At 56.2% G+C, this 26,369-nt stretch overlaps 2 protein-coding genes across 4 annotated transcripts; one reads left to right on the top strand and one right to left on the bottom strand.

Annotated features, from left to right (window-relative positions):
* The first annotated feature begins 1,045 nt into the window (after positions 1–1,045).
* Positions 1,046–22,145, top strand: PPFIA3 (PTPRF interacting protein alpha 3). 3 transcript variants are annotated; one of them, XM_060000421.1, is made up of 30 exons: positions 1,046–1,152; positions 6,034–6,288; positions 6,545–6,646; positions 7,016–7,180; positions 7,541–7,615; positions 8,086–8,160; positions 8,476–8,697; positions 9,719–9,865; positions 9,955–10,089; positions 10,496–10,579; positions 10,702–10,833; positions 11,281–11,343; positions 11,504–11,583; positions 11,874–12,018; positions 12,563–12,750; positions 13,779–14,001; positions 14,805–14,968; positions 15,090–15,217; positions 15,919–16,012; positions 16,350–16,431; positions 17,136–17,336; positions 17,975–18,037; positions 18,211–18,237; positions 19,316–19,491; positions 19,910–20,007; positions 20,229–20,404; positions 20,492–20,560; positions 20,785–20,956; positions 21,369–21,440; positions 21,525–22,145. In XM_060000421.1, exons 2-29 carry the CDS (start codon positions 6,049–6,051, stop codon positions 21,425–21,427), a joined length of 3,585 nt encoding a protein of 1,194 aa, XP_059856404.1. In that variant the 5' UTR covers positions 1,046–1,152; positions 6,034–6,048; the 3' UTR covers positions 21,428–21,440; positions 21,525–22,145. The 3 variants fall into 3 exon arrangements, with proteins under 3 accessions (XP_059856404.1, XP_059856403.1, XP_059856405.1); XM_060000420.1 differs by having other exon boundaries at positions 21,369–22,145; XM_060000422.1 differs by lacking the exon at positions 18,211–18,237 and having other exon boundaries at positions 21,369–22,145.
* A 264-nt stretch (positions 22,146–22,409) lies between these two features.
* HRC (histidine rich calcium binding protein) lies at positions 22,410–26,050 on the bottom strand. The gene is made up of 6 exons (XM_060000423.2): positions 24,346–26,050; positions 24,197–24,267; positions 23,589–23,657; positions 23,273–23,327; positions 22,773–22,809; positions 22,410–22,588 (listed from the first exon to the last, which is right to left on the bottom strand). The coding sequence occupies exons 1-6, from the start codon at positions 25,943–25,945 to the stop codon at positions 22,552–22,554; spliced, it is 1,869 nt and encodes a 622-aa protein (XP_059856406.1). The 5' UTR covers positions 25,946–26,050; the 3' UTR covers positions 22,410–22,551.
* Positions 26,051–26,369: the final 319 nt, after the last annotated feature.

Raw genomic sequence — 26,369 nt, 5'->3', positions numbered from 1 at the left:
AGTCTGAGAGCGGAGCTTTGAGACTTTTCCCCAGGTCCGAAGGGAGAGGCTGCCTGGCCGGCTTCCTAGCAGCAAGTCCAGGTTGGAGGCTGGGACCCGGTCTGGGTCTGAGCGCTGGGTCAGAACTGAAGACAACTCCCCCTACCTTTCAGAGATTCTGAGGGCGGAGGCCAAGCCCCCTTCCTCTGTATCTGGTCTGACAGAGGAGGCCTGAAACGCGCAAAAGTCAGTGGGCGGCCTCTGTGTGGGCGGGGCGGAGCGAACCATTAGCCTAGCCCGCCGGGGGAGCCCTCCCGGCCGCGTAATCGTCTGAGTGGGAGGCGGGGGTGGAGGTGCCACGTGCAGTTCCCGAGGCGGGCGCAAGGGGTACAGAATAAGGTGCGCTAGCCGACTCGGCATTCACCCCACCTTCCAACCCGAGCGCGTGTCTCCGGGAACTGCCCCCGCCTTAAAATCCATTCTTTACTCCCACTCTCCTGTCCCGTGCGGCGCGAGGGCCGGCGCGCGCCACCGCCGGAATCCGGGGTCGCGACTCGCGTTCCACGCCGCGCGCCACTCGCTCCAGGTGACATCATCCCCCTGCCGGGCTCCGCCTCCCGCCCCAGCCGCCTCACGCCGCTTGCCTATTGGCAATCTCACCTTGAGCCCCGCCTCCCACTCTCCGCCCGTGAGACCCCTCCCAGGCAGTTCGGAGGTGGGGTTTAGCCGCCGGCCGGCGCAGACACCGCCTCCCATTGGCCACGCGGCCCCGTCTGTCAGTCTCCTGTTAAAGGGGCCACGACCGCCCCGGAGCTGGTTTGCGGGGGGGGCGGGAGGAGGGAGGAGGAATTTTTTGGCGGGGGAAGGTGGGATTTGGGGGGCGCTGGTGAGCACCCCTGGATCTGGCGGCTGCGGCCTCGCGGGGGGAGGCTGAACGGTGAAAGGGGAAGGGGGCTATTTTAGGGGGTAGAGGGCTGTGAGACCGTCAAGGGGAGGGGGGGTCCCCAGCGCCCAAGCCGGAGCAAGAGACGCGGAGCCCGCGCGAGCGGCGGAGACAGGGCTCCGGAGCCACAGATCCGGGCCCCGGCCGCCGCCAGGGGCCCCGCCCGGTCCCCCCACCCCACCCCACGTCCCTCCTGCAGCCCAGCTCCTCCCGCAGCCGCCGCGGACCAGGTAGGTAAGAGCCCAGCCCGGCCCGCCTGGCAGCGCCCATCCCGGGGACCCGTCGCCGAGCTTCCCCCGCCTCCCTGAGATCCTGGATTCCCTTCTTCATCCCCTGGGACCTCAGAGCCCAGATTTCACAGCCCGACCCCAGAGACTCAGGCGTGCCCCTCCCGGCTCTCAGAGTCCCCAACCGAACCCTGGAATCCCAGGCGTACTGCCGCCTTGCGCCTCCTCCGGGGCCCAGGAGCCTGGATTTCCCAGGTCAGCCCCAGGAAGCCCCTCTGGACCTAGATCCTCCTCCTCGGCCCAGTCCTGGGAGCTCCAGACACCGGCCGCAGCTGTGTCAGACTCCCCCAGCTAGGGCCGGCCGCCCCCCCCCCCCCCGTCGCGTCCGCATAGTCCCCCATTCGCGCACCCAGTCTGCCCATCTCTGGTCCGCCGGCTTGAACAGCCGGCCGAGTCCCTCAGTCCCGGCCGGCTCGGCGGCCGCCCTGGACACAGGCCCGCTCTGGAGCTGTCCATGGTCACCGTTCTCGGCAGCCTCGCGTCCCCCATCTCCTGCTGCTGCCGCCGGGGAGGCGGTGCCGGCGACGCGGGGATATCCCCCGTCGCGCCTTTGACCTGGGGATACCCAGGCCCTCCCCGACCTGGGCGCCCGGGCCTCAGGGTTCCACTGGCCAGGCTCTCAGCTCCACCCTCAACAACCCAGGTTTCGGAGACCCCAGCTTCTACTTGAGGAGTCAGGGCTTCTGAATGTTCCTGCCTGGTGCACCTTAGGGATCTTGGCATCTGGGGACCCAGATCCCACCGGGCTCTGGGAGCCCTGTCAGTCCTCACTTCTTCTGGCTAAAGGCCCCAGCTGGTAGCCCTCACCCCCTCAGGATCTAGGAATCCAGATTTCCAGCTTTTGCTCCCTTCAGAGACAGTTCAACAGCCCCTATGCCCCTCAGACAAATATACCCATCCACCTGGCACCCCAGCATCTGCCCCCTTAGGGATTCAGGCGCCATGACTCTCTTCCTTTCAGGGACTCAAAATGCAATTCTTAATGCAATTCTCTGACTTCTACCCACGCTGACCCCTGGAGACCTAGATGCCTTGTCCCTGATCCTGCCTCCCCTCAGGGACCCAGGAGTTCAGACCCCACTCTCTATTCTGCCCACCAAAGCCATCTACCCCGGCCCTCCATCCAACAGGGACTCAGGCTCCAAACTTCCATCTCCTGGCTTTGGCCTCCACAGCGATTCAGGAGTTCAGTTCCCCAGCTCTGCCACCCACCACCCCAAGTGTCTAGCCACTCAGCTGTTACTCTTTCGAACCCAAGTCCCTACAGCCTCACAATTGCCCATCAGATTGACATCTCTGGTGGCCTTGAAAAACCCCTGCTTCATCTCCGTATCATCTCAGGTTCTGGGCTCCCTGGGGTTTCCAACATTCTCCCCTGAGACCCAGCTTTTTGAGATGTTTCCAGCACTCCATCACGATTCTTTCATATCATGATGTCACATCCTTCGAGTACACTCTCAGACTGGTGAGCCAAACATACATCCCTTCCTCCAGATGTGTTCTATGGCCTAGGTTCATTCTGTGATCTAGAATTGTCTTCCACATTTCCACCTAAACATGCGCCCTGGCAATGCTTCGCGTTCTAGATTCTTCCTAAATCCTAGAACACTCCCAGTCAACATCTTTGTTCCTTTTTCACCCAAGGTACTGTTCTGAAGTCTAGGCTAGATGCTAAATTCGAGGCATGACTTTCCCCAGGTAAATTCAAATATCTAGCTAATGCTCCCAAGCCAAATTCTGATCTCACCCTCCCCTTCGACAAGTTCCTTTTTTTTTTTTTTTTTCTTTGCTGCACCATGCTGCTTGCTGGATCCCCGACCTGGGATTGAACCCAGGCCCTCAGCAGTGAAAACGCAGAGTCCTAATCACTGGACCACCAGAGAATTACTGACATGTTCCAATTTTTAAGAAGCCAGTCCTTGCTTATTTTCTTCTAAAATTTCATTTTGGGTGTGTTCTAGGTTCTAGCCACATCCTTGGCATTGCTCTAGATTCCATTCTCTTCCCAGGGGCATTCTAAGTGCTAGAATATGTGTGTTCCGAGTTTCCCTGGTGGCGCAGTGGTTGAGAGTCCGCCTGCCAATGCAGGGGACACAGGTTCGTGCCCCGGTCCGGGAGGATCCCACGTGCCGCGGAGCGGCTGGGACCGTGAGCCATGGCCATTGAGCCTGCGTGTCCAGAGCCTGTGCTCCGCAGCGGGAGAGGCCACAACAGTGAGAGGCCCGTGTACCGTCAAAAAAAAAAAAAAAAATAGAATATGTGTGTTGCATTTATGTGCTCTAGCCTTTCTCCAAAGTGTGCTATCCATTCTAGAATGCACTTCCTATTTTATTTAATTATATTTAAAATTTTTATTTATTTATTTTGGCTGCACTGTGTGGCATGCAGGATCTTAGTTCCGTGACCAGGGATCGAACCCACATCCCCTGCAGTGGAAGCGCCAAGTCTTAACCACTGGACTGCCAGGGAAGTCCCTGCACTTCCCTATTTTAGATTCCATCCAATTCTACAGTCTTAAATCTCGAGGATTCCCACTGAAGTGTTGTACATTGCATCTTCCTTCCTCAGGTTCTATGTTCTCGGCTCATCCATTCCCACCTTCTCTGTCCATCTTTTCCCTGGTGTGACCTTGGCTTAGAACTTGTCCCCTGGTGGATTGGGGGCTTCCTCCATCTGCCACTTCAACATTCTAAACATGCTCTAGGCTCTCTCCTCTTTTGGAGTCTTCAGCCTAGAAATGTCCTCATTTCTAGAACACACCACCCCCATCCCCACCCCCTTTGCCAGCTCAGTCCTTATGCCAGGAAATTCTCAATTGCCAAAATGCATCTTTCTGCATCTTCCCCCAGGCGATTCTAAGTTCCAGGCAAACTCCTTGCTATTTTCTAGGTTTTCCTTTGCCTCCAGGGCGTGCTCTGAATTCTAGAGCATATATTCTGCCTTCTGAGTTCTAACATTATCTAGATGCATGAAAAAACCAAGCATGCGATCTCTGCTTTATTCTGTAAAGATAAAATATACCTTTATGCCTTCATCCCTGGTAGGTTCTGAGTTCTAGATTATGTCTAGATTATGTCTCCTGACTTAGGTTTGTTATGTACTGCATTAGGTCTGTTCTTAGATATCATTACCCTCCCCTCTGTGTTTGGGGTTCTGGGGTGACCCAGACACTCTTTTAAGTTATTGGATTGCTCTTGGCTTGTTCAAAGTTCCAGACCTGGGCTCTAGAATATGCCCTTCTATCTGGCCCCATGTGTGGATCCTACCCCAAGCACATTGTAAATGTGGAAGTGTATGGCCTTTCTGCACTCTGTACTGTGTCTTCTTGCACGTGGCCTTCTAGATTCTACACCCAGCCTAGCTGAATTTTGTTTCCTTCTCAGGGAATTTGAAGTTCTAGAACAGCCTCCCTAAAACATCCCTAATTGCATCTCATGAGTAGATTCTGGGTTTTAGATACCATGTTGGGTTTTGGTCTAAGTCTGGCCTGCCCTCTTATAAACATTTTCTTGAATCTGACCTCTGAGTGTTGGGATTCAGGTGTCTAGATTCCCAGATGCACCTCTTGAAAGACCCAAGATTACAGGCACCCAGCTGCCTCCTCTCCCAGGTCCCAGGTCCCTCAGTCCCCTCCTGTCCTCCCAGGAGTCCAAGGCCCCAGTCCCAGGCTTAAGACATAGTCCGAATATTGGGTGGAGCTGGAAATTATCCACTCTGAGAACCGGTTATGCCTCTGCCTGAAGGGAGAGAAAGAAAGGAGAGAAGGAGTCAAAGTCCCTCCTGCTTTCGGCTCAGCTAGATGGACCCGTCTGACCTGATGTGTGTGGAGGGAGTGGCTCAGGAGACCTCCCTTCATCTCCACCCGCGGCTCATGCACCTGGACCCCTGGGTCCTGGGGGCCTTGACTTCTGAGTTCTGAGGGGGCAGAAGTCTGAAGGCTGAGATTTCTGGGTCTAGGGTTGTTGGTTGAAAGCCCAGACTCTTGTGTCCTGGGAGGGAGGGGATGTGGTCTCTGATTCCTGGGACTGGGGAGGAGAAGGCTGGAGGCTCAGACTTCTCAGTCTGGGGGAAGGGAGGGATAGGGGACCTAGATTCCTGTGACCTGAGAGAAGAGGTAGCTGGATCTTAGACTCCTGTGTAGTGGGAGATGGCTAGCATTGTCCCCACCATTTTTGTTTTTCCCGACTGGAGTGGGTCTTTAGATTCTCCTGGAGCTAGATATCTAGATATCTGGGAAGTTGAAGGAGGCAGGAGTTGGGCTGAATAGCAGGTGAGGACCATCCCTGTGACATTATACAGGTGACTACGTACCAGTGACCTAATTCTGTGACCCCAGTTTTGTGGCCTCCTGAAGGCATGGTCTCCTTCGCCTGGACCTGAGTTTTCTAGTTCATGCAGTAGGTTGAAGGGGATTCTCAGCAGGGCCAGAATAGACAGTGATGGGCTGGGCCTGAGTCGCTTGAAGGGGCGGGGCTTGGACCGGAGGGGAGGGGCCTGCAAACTTTCCACATTCACTCAGGCAATGGGGCACCCGGCTTCGGTTTCTCCGACTCGGCTGAGCCTAGATTTGCTGCCAGTGTCTGATGGAGTCTGACCTGTTTCTCCAAATGCTCTCACCCAGGTAGCCAGGCCTGGTTTCCTGGGAGCAATGGGTTTCCGTTTATCTTGTGCCATGATTGGAATGGATGGGCCTCAGTTTCTTCTGTGCAGTGCTTGGGTTGTCCTGCCTCAGTTTTCACTATGTAGTATCCCAGTGACCGTGCCTCAGTTTCGCTGCCTGTGCTTTAACGAAGCCCCTCTCGGTTCCCTGCCCCCTCCCCGTAGGCCAGCACCGCCGCCATGATGTGCGAGGTGATGCCCACCATCAGCGAGGATGGCCGGCGGGGTTCGGCGCTGGGCCCGGACGAGGCGGGCGGCGAACTGGAGCGCCTCATGGTCACGATGCTCACGGAGCGCGAGCGCCTGCTCGAGACGCTGCGCGAGGCGCAGGACGGACTGGCTACGGCGCAGTTGCGGCTGCGCGAGCTGGGCCACGAAAAGGACTCGCTGCAGCGCCAGCTCAGCATCGCGCTGCCCCAGGTCTGGGCGGGGCCGGGGCGGGGCCTGAGGGAGGCGGGGCCTGGACTCGCGGAGGCACAGGGAGGGCGGTCCGGAAGGGGCGGAACTTGGCACTTGGAATGGGAGTGGCTTACCGGTGATGGGCGGGGCCTGAGCCGCTTGAAGGGGCGGGACTCGGCAGAGATGGGTGGGGCCTCCAAACCTCCCAGTCCTAAGGAATGAGGGAGATGGGGAAAGGGATTGATCTGATTGTCCGATCCTGCCCACACCTGGATAGGAATTTGCGGCTCTGACGAAGGAGCTGAACTTGTGTCGGGAGCAGCTACTGGAACGGGAGGAAGAAATTGCGGAGCTGAAGGCAGAGCGGAACAATACTCGGGTGAGGGGTCTTGGGGCGGGAACTAAGTGCGGTGGGCGGGGCCTTGGGTGTTGCAGCCTGACCCATTTTTTTCCCTCTATTTCGCCTTCCTTTCTTCTCCCTGCTCCTACAATTTGGTGGGTCTCCTCTGGTCCCCTCCTTCCTTCATGTTCCCTCCCCTATCTCCATAATTGTTCTCGTTTCCTGTACCACTCCTTCCTTGACCTGCCCCCCACCTCTGTTATCGCTCTCTTTTCCTGACCTCTCTCCATACCACTTTGCTTGGCTCCACCTCTTCCATGCGTCCGCCCCACCTGTCTGAATCCTCTTCCTTCACTCTGCCTCTCTTCCCTTCACACTTTTCCTTGGTCCTGTGCCCTATCTCTGTAGCTTCTCCTAGAACACCTGGAGTGCCTGGTGTCCAGGCACGAGAGGTCACTGCGTATGACTGTGGTAAAGCGCCAGGCCCAGTCCCCGGGAGGGGTCTCTTCTGAGGTGGAGGTACTCAAGGCTCTAAAATCCCTCTTCGAGCACCACAAGGCCCTGGATGAGAAGGTATGAGAATTGGAAGAGCCTGGTTGTAGAACAGAAACTCGTGGTTGGCTGGGGCTGTGTTGAACGGCAGAAATTCTGGCCGTGATTGGTTGGGGATGGCCCATGTGGGAAGAATGTTGACTGTAATTGACTGAGACAGGCTATGCAGACTGGGACCTGAGTGGCTGATAATAGAAAAATGTAATAGGTTGGGGGATACCAGCGGGTGAGGCTGCCTTGGTAGCTAGTTGGGGATGCACACATACTATAAATAGAGGAATGCTAATGTCACCCTATCAGGTCCATCCCAAAGGTGTTCTGCATCAACTGTCCTCCATCAGGTCTGATCTCCATCTCACACTGTCTTGCCCCCATCCCCAGGTCCGGGAGCGGCTGCGAATGGCGCTGGAGCGGGTGGCAGTGCTAGAGGAAGAGTTGGAGCTGAGCAATCAGGAGGTGGGGGCGTGACCAAGAAGGAGGAGGGACTAATGAACTACCAATGGGGTGGAACTGATTGGGTGGGTCCTAGAATCTGTTGGGAGCAGGACTAGGGCAGAAGACCAGTGGGGTAGGACTATGGAGAAAACCAGTGAGGTTCCTAAGGAGGAACTCATTGGGCAGGAATAAGGGGAGTACTGCCCTGTGACAGTGAGACTAAGGTGAGAACCAGGGCTGGGGCTAAGGGAAAGAACTGACAATGGTGGAAATGCCTGGGTGGGGAAAGTCAGGACACCTCCACAAGGAGGCTAAGGTTAAGAATAAGGGTGGACTTCTCTGGTGGGGGGCTAAGGAGACATAAAATGACGGCACAGGGTCTAAGGGTAGACTGTGGGATAAGGGTGGCCCCAGCAGGACCAGTGCCAGTGGGAAGTAGAAACAGGGTTTCTAGGACCTCCTGTGCCCTGATCTCCCTTTCCCATTGCCAGACTCTGAGCCTTCGAGAACAGCTGTCTAGGCGCCGGTCGGGGCTAGAGGAGCCCGGCAAGGATGGGGATGGGCAGGTAAGAGGTGGAAGCCTTTCCTTCCGCTTGCTCTTCATTGGTCCTCCTCACTGTGATCCCACTCAGCCCCCTGACTTTGTGATGGTCCTTTTAATGTTTGGTACGATTCTCACTGACCCTAGGACATCTGAACGCCTCAGACTCTTACTGACCTTTGACCTCTGATTCAAGTCAGCTAGCTAACTTTTGTGACCTCCATGGCCCTTACTGATCTTTGATCCCCCCTCACCCCCATCAGTTCTCTCCTTGCATTCTCGATCTCTGTGTTCCCCACTCTGAGTTCTGTCCCTTCCTCCCTCACTGTCCCCATTCCAGACTCTTGCCAATGGCCTGGGTCCTGGCGGGGATTCGAACCGGCGCACGGCAGAGCTGGAGGAGGCCCTGGAGCGGCAGCGGGCAGAGGTGTGCCAGCTGCGGGAGCGCCTGGCGGTGTTGTGCCGCCAGATGAGCCAGCTGGAGGAGGAGCTGGGCACGGCCCACCGCGAGCTGGGTAAGGCCGAGGAAGCTAACGCCAAGCTCCAGCGCGACCTCAAGGAGGTGAGGCCGGAGCCCCTGGTGGGCTGCCCTCTGTCCCTTCCCTCCCCGCAACCCTGCCTGTCCCCCTTTGCCCATAGTCACAGAACTCACGAATCTGGATTCAGTCCACAAGCTGTGTGGACTCTTCTCCTCTCTGAGTCTCAATTTCCCCACCTAATGGTATTTATGATCCTTGTCAGAGAGTTGGCACATGGCACATCTTGGTAGTCACCCAGTATCTGGTTGTAGTTATTATTGTTATCATTGGGAAATTCTCTTGCACCTCTTAACTGAACTCCTTTGTCTGCATTTCACCCCATCCTGGCTGAGGTTCCTTGACCTTAACTCCCATGCTGCAGGGACTGCTGTGAAATGTAGGGCATGGATTCTTGAAAGCATTGAATGAGAAAGAAGAGAGAGCACTTTAGTTTTCATCATCCACTGGGGCTTTTACCTCGGATTTCAATTGTGGATGGCCCCAGGGCTTATTGGGAAGTGTGGTCCCACCACACCGGCTCCCAGGCAGGAGTCCTTCCCCCGTGAGACCCTGGAGCACCTTCTCTGGTTTTCTAAGCATGCGCTACCCTGGGGGCTCTTGGGAGATGCTGCCTCCCAGGTGGAAGGGACCTTTGTTTCCTATGAGACCCTAGGGCACTTGCTCTGTGATTCTAAACCTGAGCTGTGCCAGAAGTTGCTGAAAAATCTAAGGCCTGGATTTTTGAGGCTAGTGGGCTAAGAAAAGTGGAGACATTCCATCTCATGGATCTTAGGTCATCCATATGAGGAGGGTCTAAGCCAGTATTGCCCCAGAAGTTTATGGGAGGGGCTGTACCACCATTTTAACTATCAGGTGGCAGGGGATCTAATGTTGGCTATGCCTGGGAGCTCTCGGCAGGTGTGGTTCCACCATTCTGACACCCGGAGGGCAGGGGACTTCATTTCCCAGGATACCTTGGAGTGCCTGAACTGGGGTTCTAAGCCTAGGCTACCCCCACGGCCTTCTGGGAGCTGTAGTCCACGCGGCCTTCTGTCACCTCTGCAGGCGCTGGCGCAGCGGGAGGATATGGAAGAGCGGATCACAACGCTAGAGAAGCGCTACCTGAGTGCCCAGCGAGAGGCCACGTCTCTGCACGACGCCAACGACAAGTTGGAAAACGAGCTGGCCAGCAAGGAGTCGCTGTACCGGCAGGTGGGAGCACGGCCGAGGAGGGGCGGTGGGGGCGAGGCCGTGGCTAGTTTGACCTAGCTCCTCCCTTCCCCCCCGTCTGTGTCCCCCAGAGTGAAGAGAAGAGCCGTCAGCTGGCCGAGTGGCTGGACGACGCTAAGCAGAAGCTGCAGCAGACGCTGCAGAAGGCGGAGACCTTGCCGGAGATAGAGGCACAGCTGGCCCAGCGAGTGGCGGCGCTCAACAAGGTGAAGGGAGGCCTGGGGCGGCGCCTTGAGTCTCTGGGGCAAAGGGGCGGGGCTTGGAGGAGGCAGGGCCTGAGTCTGGAGGGATAGGAGACCCACAGCCCGAATTCTGCTGGAAAGGGTAGGGCCTGGGGTCCAGGGAAGGGACGTGACTTGGGATGGTTGAAGGGCCTGGAGGTTTGGTGGGGGCTGGTGCTCTCTAGTTTGGACTGAACAGATGGGGAGAACATGAGAAGGGGACAGGGCTGGAGACTAGAGGAGAGGGCAGGGCTTGAATCACAAGGGCAGGGTCTGGAGTCCTGTGGGGGAGGAGCCTGGGGCCTGGAAGCCAGCCTTGGAGGAGGTGGGGCCTGGAGGCTGACTGCATCCTACTGGGACAAAGTCAGATGCCATGGGTCCCATCCTCTAGGCTGAGGAACGTCATGGGAATTTTGAGGAGCGGCTTCGGCAGCTGGAGGCCCAGTTGGAGGAGAAGAACCAGGAGCTGCAGCGGGTGAGGAGGCTTTGAGGCTTGGGGGATACGCCTGGGTGAGGGGGCTGTGCTGGGGGTCGGGAGCTCGGAGCAGGAACAGCGCTCAGGGCTTGAGCGCCTCTGCTCTCTTCTCCTCTGGGCAGGCCCGGCAGCGGGAGAAGATGAACGATGACCACAATAAGCGGCTGTCCGAGACAGTGGACAAGCTGCTGAGTGAGTCCAACGAACGGCTGCAGCTGCACCTCAAGGAGCGCATGGGGGCGCTGGAGGAGAAGGTGGGCCCCAACCTAGGATTCCAATAAGCTGGAATCTTGGGGCCCCAGACCTTTCCCCAAACAGTTATCTGAGATCTCCCCCAATGGGGGCATCCTGAGTTTGAAACTGATAGACTGCTCGATTGCTGGGACCACCACACTTTCACCTAGTTTAAACACCCTAGAGCTGAACTCTGGGGCACCCACGGCCTGAATTCTTGGCTTTTGCCCAAGCCTCTAACCCTATGGACCCTCAAACTCTGAATCCGTGGAAATTTCACAGGACGCTGCATTTTGGGCTCCCAGGGACTCTCTGCCTTAGCAGCATCTTCGGCTCCACAACCCTCTCCCCATGCAGCTCACCATTCAAGCCCACCTCATTCCCCCTGGGGTCCCCTCAGGCCTGTCTCTGTTCACTGGAGGCTGCTTCCTGATTCCGCCCCCTCACTGCACTCCTGCCCCCCACAGAACTCACTAAGCGAGGAGATCGCCAACATGAAGAAGCTTCAGGATGAGCTGCTGCTCAACAAGGTAGGGAGGGGGCCAGGGGCGGGGGGTGGGCCTTGGGTGAGAGCCAGAGAAATGGAGCAGGCATTGCTGGGGCTGGAATCAGCCTGGCTGGGAGGGGCTGATACTCAGTGGTGGGGAGGGGGCAGATTCTGACCTGACATCTCCAAACTCCTCCCCCCAGGAGCAGCTCTTGGCGGAGATGGAGCGGATGCAGATGGAGATTGACCAGCTGCGGGGGAGGCCACCATCCTCCTACTCCAGGTGACAGTCATCTTCCTGTCCCACCTCTGCCCATGGAGCCCCCTTGTCCAAGCACATCCCTTCTGATACGAGGTCTCCCCCACCCCACTCCCTGTCCTCCTGAGATTTCCGCTGGTCCCTTTTATTTTTGACCCCTGACTTCATGACCTCTGACCGCAGACCCTTTTTCCTGACCTTTGACTTCAGATCCCTCTCCCAATCCTATGACCCCAAGCCCTTCCCCATGACCACTCACCTCTGTTTCCTTTTCCTGACCCCTTGGTCTCTGACTGCCCTCTCTATGCCCACAGATCTCTCCCTGGCAGTGCCCTGGAGCTCCGTTACTCCCAGGCACCCACATTACCTTCTGGCGCCCACCTGGATCCCTATGGGGCTGGCAGTGGCCGGGCAAGCAAGAGGGGTCGCTGGTCAGGGGTCAAAGATGAGCCCTCTAAGGTCAGCAGCCACTTCTGGGGCCTGGACTGAGCAGGGCTCGGGAGGGCAGCAGTAGGAGGTGGAGCCCAACATGCAGGGCTCTGGGCGGGGACTGAGTTGAGAAGCAAGGTCTCCTGGACTCACACTGTCTCCTCTTCTTCTTCCGTCATCCCCACTTGCCCCGATGGCTCTTCACGTGGATGTCCTGCTGCCTGGTGAGAACTTTAGAGGAATGATGGGGTGGGAAGAGGGGTGGGTTTGGGGGGATGGTATGCAGGGTGTAGAATCCTAGAATGGATGGGGCCAAGTGAAGAAAGGAAGTGGGCTGGGTCAAAGAAAACAGTGGAATCAGGGGAGAGGGCAGAGTCAAGAAGAAGGAACCACCAAGAGAGAAAGCTGGGCTGGGAAAAGTGTGGGGGGCTGGGTCACATGGTGAGGGCGGTCAGTGTCAGGGGACATGGGCAGGGTTATAGAGGGTGGGCAAGGTCAGGATAGGTGAGGAAAGACCTAGCACCTACCTCGGCCCTTGTCCACCTGGCATCTCTCTGTCTCCACACAGAGATAGGAGTGGGAGCGGTCTACCCCTGCAGGGTCCATGCCACCTCCATTCCCTGGGGAGCTGGATGGCTCAGATGAAGAGGAGGCGGAGGGGATGTTTGGAGCTGAGTTGCTATCTCCCAGTGGGCAGGCTGATGTACAGACACTGGCCATCATGCTTCAGGAGCAGCTGGAGGCCATCAACAAAGAGATCAAGTGAGCACTGGCCCAGTTCTTCCCCACCCTGCCTAAGCTTAGCCCAAGGCCTCTCTGGCTCTGGAGACTGATTTGCACACCTAAGCCCAACTCCTTTCCTAAACATCCTCAAGGAATTCTGCCAGTCCAACACACTATCCAGGAATCCCTGAGGAAATACCAGGAAGTCTCCTATGTGCTATATATGAGTTACACACGCCCCGGCCGGTACTCACAATTTCCCAATATATCCAAGACTGCATCCCCAAATGCCAAAATTCACAATCCAATCCGTCAAGAATCCTCCATTACATCATGGCTTTCATGGCTTCACGCAACAATTACCCAGTGACTCCCAGTACCCTGCGAATCTCAACACAACACAAGGTCCCCCAGTCCAAAACACCTTGAGAACCTCAACTCTAGATAACAAGAATTTCTACCTAATATAACAACAATCCTCAATTTATTAAGAATCCCCCATCACATAAAGTCTACCCTGATTCCTCAGAAATTGCCCTATTTAACAATTCTCTAATAAAACTAAAACACTTTCCATGGGCCCCAGCAAATGTATCAACATGACCATCATCTTCCACTCAAACTTTTTGTGATTTGAGACAGTGACTCTCACCAAATGTCTCTATGACCTTCCCAGATCCTAGGTTGACCTCAGAGTCCCTGATCTCACTCTGCTCTTACTATGAGCTTGCTCTTGCTGTCCTCCTTGGAACTTGACCTCTTGCCCATAGTAATCCATTTATGCTTTTCCATAACCACTTGTTTATTATCAGCATAGTCCTGATGCAGATCCTGATCATCCTGTCATCCCTAATCTCTCCATGACCTCCTGAGCCTATCATGATATCTTGACTCCCCTTGAACCTGTGAGGCCATCAGGGATCCACCAAGACCCTCTAACTTCATTGTCCCTTCCTCAGAATTATTTTTGCTCTGCCAAGCCTTCCTGGCCCATTGGGAGTTGGGGAACTCCCTCTCCTATTGTCTGCCTGAGTCCTCTCACCCCATCTCCCCCTTTTCCTCCTCAGGTTAATCCAAGAGGAGAAGGAGACAACAGAACAGAGGGCAGAAGAGCTGGAGAGCCGGGTGTCTGGCTCGGGCCTGGACTCACTGGGCCGCTACCGCAGTAGCTGCTCACTGCCCCCCTCCCTCACCACCTCTACCCTTGCCAGCCCCTCCCCTCCCAGCTCTGGCCACTCAACACCCCGTCTGGCACCCCCTAGCCCTGCCCGTGAGGGCACCGACAAAGCTGTGAGTATTCTTAAGTCTCCTCAGCTTGGTGGTGGTGGTGGGAGGTCATAAACAGGGCTCCCTAACAAAAAGCAACAATGACCAACACACCAGTGATTTTCAAAAGCAACCTTAGCTTTCCCTAAAAGTTCCAACTCAAAGGGCAAATGGGAGGCTGAGCCACTGGGTTCCTGAACCCTAACTTGTACTTTAGTCAGATGTGATCTACTTTTACCTGTTTTACACATTAAGTTTCTGCATAGGATTTTTTTTTTTTTTTTTACTTTTTTTTTTAAAATTTTTTTTGGCCATGCCATGCAGCTTGAGGGATTTTAGTTCCTCCACCAGGGTTCGAACCCTGGGCCCTGTCAGTGAGAGCACCAAGTCCTAACTACTGGATGGCCAGGGAGTTCCCACTGCATAGGATTTTTAGAAAAATGTCTCTGTGACCAAATATACATTTAAGAACTACCATTAGATCCTCAGAATTGACCTTTGAGGGAGGCACAATATCTATATGTCCTATTTTATTGCCTTAAACTCAGATTTCCTACTTTCAGAACCTGTAACTCATTAGCTTTCCTTGAGGCTGAGCAGATCCCACTCCTGACACCAGAAGCTAAGACAGTATAAATATGGGCTTATCAAGCTCCAGGGGGACTGCAGTTATTGCCTTTATATTTCTGCAACTCACCCGCACATAATCTAGGCTATCTTTAGAAGTGGTTCCCCAAATCAGGGGTATCCCAGACACCTCGTAGACATCCCAACTAATGAGCCCCCAACCTGACCCCTCCGATTCAATATAGCATCTCTGTCTCCAGAATCATGCCCCCAAGGAGGAAGCTGGGGCTCCACGAATGGAGGGACCAGCAATCCCAGGAGACACCCCACCTCCCACTCCTCGTTCTGCCCGCCTTGAGAGAATGACCCAGGCCTTGGCACTGCAGGCGGGATCCCTGGAAGATGGAGGGCCCTCACGGGGAAGGTCAGTAAGAATAAGGGATGGGACAGGGAGGGACTTGCTTGGGAGGAGGCGGTGGGAGTGGACAAAGACTTGGGATGAGAGGAGGCATCCCAGATGGGATCTATCTGTTCTGCCTACCCAGTGAGGGCACCCCAGATTCCCTGCACAAAGCTCCCAAGAAGAAGAGCATCAAGTCATCCATAGGCCGTCTCTTTGGCAAGAAGGAGAAGGGGCGAATGGGACCACCAGGTCGGGACAGCTCTTCTCTGGGTGAGTCCCCTGATTCCCTCTCTCCCTTCCTTTCTTCCTTCCTTCTTCTTCTTTACATATTCATTTGACATACAATCCTGTCTTCATTCATTTGGTAATTCATTTAGAACGCTGGAACCTTGGCAGAGGTAGAGGGGAGGAGAAGGGACAAGGAAAGGGCACTCTGAGGCCTGCCTGAGTGACTGGTGGGCAAATGAATTTGTTATGTTATTTACCTATTTTTTAAATAGAGAAAGAGGGAGGAGCATCCTAAAAGCAGGGCGTCTGATGGGCTGGAGCCTGCTTGTCTGGTTTGTGAAATCCAAGTTAGTTAAATTTTCAGGAATTTTATGAGCTGCTTTGACGTCACATTGGTAGCTTGAAATTGGTGGGATTATTTACACCATGGAAATTGGCATATGCTACAAATCAGGAAATACCTTCTCCTTCCCCAGGGAGCCAGTTGTTAAATATTTATCAGCACACCACTGCCAGCTTACCAAGGCCAGCCCAGTGAATCCAGCCCTATTTTGGGGATTTCTCCAATTCCTTGCCTAGGAGGTGACATTGGTCCCTGTCTGGTTTTATCACTCCCTCTGTGTGGCCGCATTTACTAATCCCTCTGGGCCTCTGCTTTCCTGGCATCCTTCTCAACCCCCCAGCATCAAAGATTCTGCCTCCCCTTTGAGACTCTCCAAATTTTGGCCCCTCCCTGCCTCCAGCTGGAACACCCTCAGACGAGACATTGGCCACTGACCCTCTGGGGCTAGCCAAGCTGACAGGCCCAGGAGACAAGGACCGAAGGAACAAGAGGAAGTGAGTGTGGGTGTGTGCTGTGGAGGTGGGGAGGGTTGGTCATAAGTGAGAAGAAAATTCTGGGAGGGGGTGTCCAAGATCCTGAACTTGCTTGCCTGGGAACTTGGGAACCCCTAGAGTTTTTCTTTTCTTTTTTTTCCCCTTTTCTCTTGATTAGTGTGGATCTGTTGTGGGGAGGGAAGGTGGATTACAAAGATTCACATGTATTTTTTTTAGCCTTCTGCCATGTTTTTTACATTCATAAAAATTGCTTTGGTGGGGGGATGCGGTTGGTGAAGGGGGCCATGCAAGAGGGCTAGGTGTCTCTGTCCCTGCGATCTCCTGCCCTTCTCCCCAGGCATGAACTTCTGGAAGAGGCCTGCCGTCAGGGCCTGCCTTTTGCTGCCTGGGATGGGCCCACTGTGGTCTCCTGGCTAGAGGTACTGGGGCCCAGAAACGTCCTGACTCTTTATCCCCAACTGGTCTGAGAACCCCACCCTTAGGGCTGGCTGGGTCCACCTAGTACCATCCTCCTAACTCAGAGGTGGCGGTGGAGAGGAGTTGGTGGTGGGGGGAGGCCCTGGGAGGGGTCGGGCTTCTTGTAGATCTTCCTGTTGCTCTTTTTCCTTCTCCCCTCACCCCTGTCCTTCTGGCCATGCCCACCTTGGTCTTGTTGTCTCTCTCTATCTCTTTGTGTCTTCCTATGTCTCTCTCTCTGTGTGTGTCTCTATTTCCCTGCCTCTCTCCCCATCTCTGTGTTTTTGTCATTCCCCGTATTTCTTCCCATGTCTATGTCTTTTGCTCCTTTCTTTCCCCATCTCTGCCTCTCATCTCTGTGGGTCTCTCCTCGTCTCTGTCTCTCCCCATCTCTCTCTTTCCCCTCTGACTCTGGTCTTACCCTTCTATGGCTCTCCTCCATTGTTTTCCTGTGTCTCCCTCTGACCCTCGCATCTCTTTGCCTTGCCCTCCTCTCACTGCTTTCTCATGTCTTTCTGTTTCTCGCCCATTTGCCTTTCCCCATCTCTCTGTCTCCCTCTCTCCCTTTCTTTCTGTCCCTCTCCCATTTCTCCCGTTTCTCCTCCCGTATGTCTCTGTCTCTCTGTCTCATTTTTTCCCCATTTCTCCCTTCCTCCCTCTGGTCCAGCTGTGGGTAGGCATGCCTGCGTGGTATGTGGCCGCCTGCCGGGCCAATGTCAAGAGTGGTGCCATCATGGCCAACTTGTCAGACACAGAGATCCAGCGCGAGATCGGCATCAGCAACCCACTGCACCGGCTCAAGCTGCGCCTCGCTATCCAGGAGATGGTCTCACTCACCTCACCCTCTGCTCCTGCCTCCTCCCGCACTGTGAGTGTCCAGGGCCCAATCCCAGCCCTTGCTGTCTCAGGGCCCCGCCTACTGTCCTCAGAGTAGCCAATCCTGGGCCCGCTCACTCCAGCTCTGTCTGATACACCCTGCTCCCCACAGTTTCTCACCTGGATTATCTCTTGAGAGTGGGGCTCCCTTCAGGTCACTCTGCCTCCCCTCAGGCTGTTTTACACACTGCAGCCAGAGGGATCCCATCCCGGAGAAAAAGCCAAATTCATATGGTTCTCTACAGGGCCATTGATGAGGGGCCCCTACCCACCCCTCCCTTTTCTACTCTGCTTCTTGGCCCTTGCTGCTCCCTTTCCTAGGAGCACCCCTCCCTCTTTTTCCCCCAAGGCTGGCTCCTGCTTATCCTTGAAGTCTCAGCTTAAATGTCACCACCTCCAAGAGGCCTCCCTAACTCAACAGCTAAACTAGTACCGGCCCCATCACCCCAACACATGAACACCTATTTTTTTCCCCATAGCACATACTGACTTCTAAAATTTTATCATTTTGTTCCATACAGAAAATTATGTGTTCCCATGCCTAATTCGGCTCCTCCAGGAGCACGACCCCCTTCCCCTCCCCTGTTCAGAAGCCCTCTCTCAACCTCTGTAACACCCCTCGCCCCTCAGTCCACAGGAAACGTGTGGATGACACATGAAGAGATGGAGTCCCTTACCGCGACGACCAAGCCTGTGAGTGCCCCCTGCCGGTGGCCTTGGGTGGCACTAAATTTCCTTCGGGAGGAGCGGCGGAGTTGGGGGGCAGATGAATCTGTAGCTGTCTGTCCGTCTGTTCGTCCCTCCCGCCCTCCTCCGCCTGCCCCTTAACCCACCCCTTCTCTCCCCTCTTCCCACTAACTGGTCAGGAGACCAAGGAGATCAGCTGGGAGCAGGTAGGGGGCGCGGGGTGGGCAGTGGGCGCATGAACAGGCTGTGCACGCTGCATGGACGCCCCTCCTTCTCCGAGCCCCGCCCCTCCCCTCGCCGGAGCATTCCATCCTCACCGTGGGAGGGGGGCGCTGCGCGGAGCTCTGCTCTTGTCTGTGGCTTGGTGGGGGTCGGCGTAGAAGCCCGACTATTCCACTGTTAGTGGTGCACGGATCATTCCATTATGCTGGGTTGCGGGGGCTCCAGGGGCAGTTTCATTGCTCTAACTAGAGGGAGGTGCTGAGCAGCTCTTTTACCTAGAAAAGAGGGAAGTGGGATTGTTCCACTGTACTGGGGTGAAAAGGGAAAGCATTTGGGGCGGGGGGCGGGGGGGCGGCAGGTCAGGGTGAGAAGTTGGGGAGAAGGAGCTACATTTTGTTCTCAAGAGGGGAGCGGGATGACCTCACCTGAGACAGAGGAGCTATGCTGGGTCTTTGTTTCCCAGCAAGGGGGAAGGTATGGATTATTTCCTTATGCTAAGAGGAGTGAAGGATTTGGGGTTGATCCAGAATATTGTCCTGGGCCAGATATAGCTAGACTAGTATTTTGGGGACAGTGCAAGAGTGGTGGATAGATCCATTATCATTTGTTGGGGAGAGAGCTACATTGGAAAATCCGTTGTGCTGACTTGGGGGAGTAGTGATGTTGGACTGATCCATTGTTCTGAGTTGGGACTTTAGACTAGAGCTTCTTAAACTTTAATGTGCAGTTCAGATAACCTGAGAATCTTGTGAGAATGCAAATTTTGATTCAGTAGCCTAGGGTCTGAGATTCTGCAATTCCAGCAAGTTCACAAGTGATGATAATGCTGTGGGTCCAAGGACCACACTTTGAGTAGACAAGGGTCTATGCTGTCATAATGAAGGAAAGGGAGACAATTTTGGATTGTCCATTGTCCTGAGCAGAGATTGGCCATTGTCCTGCTATAGGATGGAGAAAGAACCACCTCGGATCTGGGGGAGGGGGGTTGGACTGTACCCTTGCATACATACATGGGATGGGGTCAGAGGGCCTGACTCCTCCCCCACCTGCCCATGGCCCCAGATCCTGGCATATGGCGACATGAACCATGAATGGGTGGGGAACGACTGGCTGCCCAGCCTGGGGCTGCCCCAGTACCGCAGCTACTTCATGGAGTCGCTGGTGGATGCCCGAATGTTAGATCATCTTAACAAGAAGGAACTCCGGGGCCAACTCAAGATGGTGGACAGCTTCCACAGGTGGGGGTCGCCTGGCCCATGGGGGCAGTCCAAGGGGGTAAGCCCCACTTCTAGAGAGTCTTTGGCAAATAGGACCAGTGATGGGGAATTCCTTGGACTATCTTTGGTCCTCTAGCCCTGATTGTCAGGCAATCAAGACTCCTGTGCCCCTTCCACCCATAAGAAGGCCCACTAGGAAAAGCCCAAGTCCTGAGACAGCTTAGCTAGTTGACCCCATACCCCTTACAGGTGGGCTAATAGGAACTGCTTTTTGAAAATATGGCAACTCCTGGGAAGGTCAGCAGTCAGTAGAACAGATCCAATGGAGCAATTCCCCAACCTCTGCCAGAAGACCACAGACAACGGGGAGAGCCCAATAGGAGTAGCAGTCATTGGGGTATGAGGGCTCATCTGTAACTCCACTATCTCTGCTACTCAGGGTGAGTCTGCATTATGGGATCATGTGCCTGAAACGACTCAACTATGACCGGAAGGACTTGGAGCGGAGGCGGGAAGAGAGTCAGACCCAGATCCGAGGTGAGTCGAAAAGGGTAAACGTCCAGCTGGGAGCCAAGTTGGAGGGGTTTGGAGCAGTGCTGCAGGAGGCATAAATAGGGGAGGGAAGGGAGGCCAGGGAAGAGGGGATGGAGCCAGCATAGGGGCGCGGCCAGGAAGAGGAAGTGGGGATGGACATATGGGATAAATTGGAAGTGCCTGGCCCCAGGAGGGGAGCAGCTGAGGGTCCCTTCTGTCCCCAGACGTGATGGTGTGGTCCAATGAGCGGGTCATGGGTTGGGTGTCCGGGCTGGGCCTGAAGGAATTCGCCACGAACCTCACGGAGAGCGGGGTGCACGGGGCGCTGCTCGCCCTGGACGAGACCTTCGACTACTCTGACCTGGCCTTGCTCCTGCAGATCCCCACACAGAATGCACAGGTGAGCTGCCGCTAGGCCCTGGGCATACTGGGCATCCCCACCTCACAGATTGCACGCTGAAACCCCTCTCCCACCTCTCCTCCCCAGGCCCGGCAGCTCTTGGAGAAGGAATTCAGCAACCTCATCTCCTTGGGCACAGACAGGCGGCTGGATGAGGTGGGCGCAGCAGCAGCACAGGAGACTCCACTCCCAGCCGCACCTCTAGGCTGGGAGCTGAAGGGGTGGGGCTTGACTTTGCCAGCGAGTCGTGGTTGGAGGAGGTGCCAGAAAAGGGGCGGGGTTAAAGGAGGGAAGGACCCGGAGAGGGGTGGGGTCAAATGAAGGGGCGGAGTCGGAACGCGGCCCTAGTCCCTCACCGGCTGCCGGGCCCCTATACCTAGGACAGTGCCAAGTCCTTCAGCCGCTCCCCATCCTGGCGGAAGATGTTCCGAGAGAAGGACCTCCGAGGCGTAACGCCTGACTCAGCTGAGATGTTGCCCCCCAACTTTCGTTCGGCCGCAGCAGGGGCCCTGGGCTCGCCGGGGCTCCCTCTCCGCAAGCTGCAGCCGGAAGGTGGGCGGATCCCAAACGCGACAGCCTCTCCTCCCCTCCCTTTCCTCGGGGGTAGGAACCTCCCTCTTCAGGTTCTGAAATGGCCTAGTCCTTTCTCCCCCAACCATAACAAATGGACCGCTCCTATAAGCCAACCTCCGCAACCCCACTACACCCCCTTTCCAGGGTGGGAAATGAACTCGTCCAGTGTCACCTGGGATACTTTGAAGGAATCCAAGGCTATGGGAAAGGGGGAGAAACCGGCTTGGAGCTAGGCGGTCGTTGTCATCTCGGAAGGGGAAATCCAAGGGAGGACGCTTGGGGTTGAGGATCGGAGAAATACTGAGGGAGGAAGTGGGTGGGTGGGTGGGTGTGTGTGTGTGTGTGCGCGCGCGCGCTTTCCAGGCTGAACCGCTGCTCACTCTCCCTCCAGGCCAGACTTCTGGGAGTTCCCGGGCAGACGGCGTTTCTGTCCGGACCTATTCCTGCTAGTGTACGCCTCCAGGTGAGGACTGTACTGGGCGCTCTTGGGGTTCTGGGCGGCACAATGGATCTTCACAGCTGCACGCACTGCCTGGCGTCAATGCAGGTGACCTTACTCGGACGGAAGAACCTTTCAGAGGTTGGGCTGTTTCCCCTCCTGCCCAGAGTATGGTCTCGCCGGGGAGAGCTTGCTGGGGAGCTCACGCCACGGACTGGACCATCTGTACAGACAAGCGGGGAATGCCGGTCCCTGCCTCACAAATGGACTGGGCCTGGACCAAACCACATGCACTGGACTGAGAGGGGGGAAGAAGAAGGCAGGAAGAAATCCCGCCCCAAACTTCCGCCTCTCTTTCCAATACTTTGTAATTTATTGATCAGTTTCCGATGGGAGATGGGTGCCCTTTCCCCGCGGGAAGTGGGCGGGGCTTCCCTCCCGGGCCGCATGCGGGGAGAGGCTGCCCCCTCCCCTTTCTTCCCAGTCGCGGGGCCCAAGTCGTCCTTCTTCGTCCGAAAGGAGGGGAGGGAGGACTCGCTGCTAAAAGCCTCGCCCTTTGTGCCACTCAGCCCTGCCCCGCGGCGTCCGGTCGCCGCTGCCTGGGGTCAGCCGCGGGCGGGGCTCCCTCTCTCTCCCCAGTGTCTCGTGTCCCCGAGGCCCCTCCGCCCCCCGTGCTGTGGCCGTGTCCGTGCCCCGGGGGGGGGGTAGGGGGTGCAGAACTGCGCTCCCCGTTCCGCTCCAGCTCCGGGGTTTGCATGGGAGAATCCTCTTTCCACGATGCCCCTGGGCGACGTGGCGTGGGGAGAGGAAAGACGGTGGGGAAGCCCTCGCCCCCGACTCTTGGTCGGCCTCCCTGCCCCAGGCGTCACTCAGTGATCACGGGTAAAGAGAACTGTTTCAAAAAGCTCCCGTGTTGACTGATTTATTTATCAGGACCTAGCAACCAACCACTTCGAGGAGTCCAGGCCCCTTCTCCCTCAGACCCCACCCGCATTCCCCGGTGCCCAGAGGATCCAGACCCCAGGCCAGACAATGAGGTTTCGGGGAGCACGTTTATTCAGAGAAATAAATATGGCCCGTGGAAAGGGGTTGGAGGGCCAGGGAGATGTATCTGCGCCGCAGCCGTGTGTCTGGGTTAGGGTTTCGGAGTTTCCAGCATGTCTGCCAGGGCTCTGGAGAGAAGGACGCAGAGGTTGGACAGCCGAAGTGTCCAAAGCTCACACCAGGGCGCTTAGAGGTCGTTAACCTGCTCATTTCACCAAGGGGGGACTAGAGGCTCAGGGCTTTCCAATAATTCATAGCGGGACAGCACCTTTCTAAACGGGGCCCTTAAACATCCCCCCTCCACACACTTACTGGTACAGGGACGAGGAGAAATAGTCGACGTAGCTTCCTGTAGGAGAGAAGAGGCTTGAGGGGTACACCACGGGTGAAATTGGGGGCCACTTTTCACTCAGTCCAGGACCAGGACTAGCTCCGCCCCCTTTTCTGGATTCCTTCCCCCAAACTAATTCCTTCTACAGCGACTCCTCCCTTCCTCCTGGCTCTAAGTGTTCCCATTCTCCAATAGCCCCACGCCCCGCCGCGTCCTTCGAATTCCACTTGCTTTGGCCCCAACCTCTTGGTTCTAGGCTAACCCCTCAATCCGAACCTCTTAGGTTTTGGCACCTATCCCCAACCTTCCCTCTGCCCGGCCCCGCCCCTCCGTGCTCCTCCCGCTCGTCACAGAGTCCCAGCCTTGGCCACGCCTCCGCACATAGCCACGCCCACAACCTTCCAGCCTGCTCCTCAGGTTGGCTCCACCCACCAGGCCCCGCCCCTTCATCAGGTTTCTTCTGGGCCCCACCCATGCTCACCCGGAGTGCAGACAGTTTCGCAGAGCAGCGGGCAGAGGTAGCAGAACTGGCAGTGCTGGGGGCGGGGGTGGGGAGAGAGAATGAGCGGTACGAGGTGGTCAGGGGCGGTGTTAGGATGGGGCGTGGGCCGTACTTGGGCAGGAGGCTAGCTAGGCGGAGGTTAAGGTCAGAGGCAGGATCGGGTTTGGAGTCAAGGCTGCATCAGGGGTAAGGGGTTAGGTCAGTTTGAGGGCAGAAGATTTGGGGCTGGGGGTGCTCAGATGGTCCCGGGCTGTCGGGAAACCTGGTGGATCCTTGAGTCTGGGAGAAGTCTCACCTGGCACTGGTCGCAGTGCTCTCCCATGTTCTCCTCGTCACAGTGACAGTTCTCACATTCAGTGCATCGCTGGGGACCAGAGGAGCCTGGTTAGGCAGGGAGGGACGTTTGGGAGCCACCCGCCAGTCCTCCACCCTGCCCACTGGACATATCCCCAACTTCTCAGCCTCATTACTTCTGACACTGAGCTCAGTATCTTCCTCCAACCTGCTTAATCTGCTTCCCACCCCCTCATTTCCCTATTGCAAGGCGCCCCGACGTCCCCTTGTCTCTGTGGGCTGGACCTTTGGGTACTCTCTTCACCCCCTCTCTTCCTATTCTCCCCATAGCCTGTCAGTCTCCAGTCCTGTCCCACCTCCCTCGGCTCTGCCTTGAACCTTCCTCCCTGTCCCCACATCTGCAAGTGCAGCTCAGGCCTCACCCTCTCTTTCCTGGACCACTATCCCAGGCTCCTCCCCAGCCTCCTGGCCTCCAGTCTGTCCCCGACTTGGCCCCAAAAGTGTCTTTGTTTACTCGGGCCCGTTGCTCAGGGCCCTCCCAAGGCACACCAGAGCCCAGAAACAAACTCTAGGAACAGCTTGGTGGGTGGAGCTGGGTTGCGGACATACATTGCAGATGGAGCAGTAGCCACACAGGGACCCTGGCTGGTAGTTCCCATACTCCTGGGCATCCTGCTGATCTGTGGGGACAAGAGGGCAGCAGTGACCCAGGTTGACTCCGCTCCTCCCCACCCCCATCATCCAGTCAGATCACTTACCCATGTCCTCACCACTCTCCTCTTCACTGGAGGCACCTCCAGACACCTCCCTCCTGGCCAGTGGGTTGGGGATGATGGTGAAGGGGAGCTCATCCTCTTCCAGCCCCTCCTCCTCATCTTCTTCCTCCTGGTGGTCTTGGCTCAGTGGGACCCAAACCTCAGCCCTCTCTTCCCTCCTCTCCTCCTCCTCTTCCTCCTCTTCTTCCTCCTCCTCCTGGCTCAGGCTGAGGCCATGACCTTCCTCCTTGTCTTCCTCATCCTCTTGGTCCAGGCTGCCATGGTGGGTACCTTCTCCTCCCTCCTCTGAACCTTCATCATCATCTTCATGGGAGCTGTGATCCTCTTCCTTCTCTTCCTCTTCCTCCTCAGAATCACTCTCCCTTAAATGGCTTCTATCCTTTACCCCCACGTATTCTGGGGACTGGTGGTTAGTCTCCTCTTTGATGGACCCTCTGTGGCCAGTCCCTTTATCTCTGTGGCTTTGCTGCCTGTGGCTGGGAGCCTGGTGGCCAAGCTTGGCAGAGGTGTCCTCATCTTCCTCCTTGGGGACTCCGTGGTGGTGATGGCCATGGACTGCTCTTTCATGTTCCTCTGGGAAGTCCTCCTCCTTAGTGCTCTTGTGGCCTTGGGGCTGGTGGCTTGCAACATGGTGGCTGAACTTGACTGTGATCTCCTCCTCGTTGTCTCCAAGGCCATGGTGGGTATGTCTGGGAACCTGGTGCCAGTGTTCAGTGGACACATCCTCATCCTCATCTTCCTTGTCTCTGTGGCCTTGATGTCTGTGGCTAGGGATATGATGGTGGTGTTCATCTGAGACATCTTCATTGTCTTCCTTCCCATGGCCTTGACTCCTGTGGGTCTGGTGTATGTACTCAGTGGAGACATCATCATCATCATCTTCTTCTTCTTCATGGCCTCGGTGTCTGTGGCTGGGGCCATGATGGGGGTGTTCATCTGAGACATCTTCATCCTTTTCCTTCCCGTGGTCTTGGTGTCTGTGGACCTGGTGTCCATACTCAGTGGAGACATCCTCCTCTTCCTCTTCTTCATCCTCCTCTTCTCCATGACCTCGGTGTACATGCCTGACGATATGATGGTGATGCTCACTGGACACAACTTCGTCTTCATCTTGATGGCCATGGCTCCTGTGGCTGGGGAAGTGGTGCCCGTGCTCAGCTGAATCATCCGCCTCTTCATTCCCATGGCTTCTGTGCCCACGGGCCTGCTGAGCATGCTCTGTGTGTTCCTCCTCATCAGAGGTGTTCTCATCTCCCACCGTGTGGCCTTGGTACCTATGGTCTTGGGATTCTCTGGAGACATCTTCATCCTCTTCTCTGTGGTCTCCGTGGCCCCAGAAATGATGCCCACTCTCCGTGGAAACATCCTTGTTCTCATCTCCATGGCCTCTATGGCTGTGCGTGGGGTGGCCAAACTTGCCCGATGCGTCCTCTGAGGGCTCCGAAGCTCCTGCATTGTCGTTCCAGTTGCTGGGCCCCAGCCCAGCCCCTCTCAGCTGCTGGGTCACGGCAGTGGGGAGAAGCAGGCTGGCCACTGCAGCCCAGAGGAGAAAAGTGTGCAGCCATGGCCCACAGTGGCCCATGGGGACAGACAGGCAGCAGAGCTTCTCCCAGGGCTGGCTCCCACTGTGGCTATGGCTATGTGGATGAATGTTGGGCTCCTTCTGTTTCTTTCTCCCTGTGTTGTTCCTTTGCTGTGTCTCTCTCGGCCTCTGTCCCCTGGCCCTCACAGCCAGGCCCTCTGAGGCAGTCTCCAGAGCCCCTTACCCTCCTCTCTGGCCCTCCCTCCCACTTCCCAGCCAATAGGGTCTCTCCCCTCCCCTCTCTGTGGCTAAATTTACTCTCAGCCCCGAGTTATTCTGGGTCAGTCCCCATCTGCTCCTCCCCTCCTGCTCCTCCCCCTCCCAGCTGGGGAGGGGGTGGATGAAGGGGTCTCTCCTTGGCCAGGAGAGGGGAGCCAAGGGATTTGACTTTGGGTTGCCAACAAGTTCATGTTTGGCAGCTGCA

This window comes from Delphinus delphis, chromosome 20 (genome assembly GCF_949987515.2).
Source record: "Delphinus delphis chromosome 20, mDelDel1.2, whole genome shotgun sequence".
Lineage (NCBI taxonomy): Eukaryota > Metazoa > Chordata > Mammalia > Artiodactyla > Delphinidae > Delphinus > Delphinus delphis.
The sequence above is the reverse complement of the archived record's forward strand: the minus strand, read 5'-3'. Positions and strand labels throughout refer to the sequence as shown.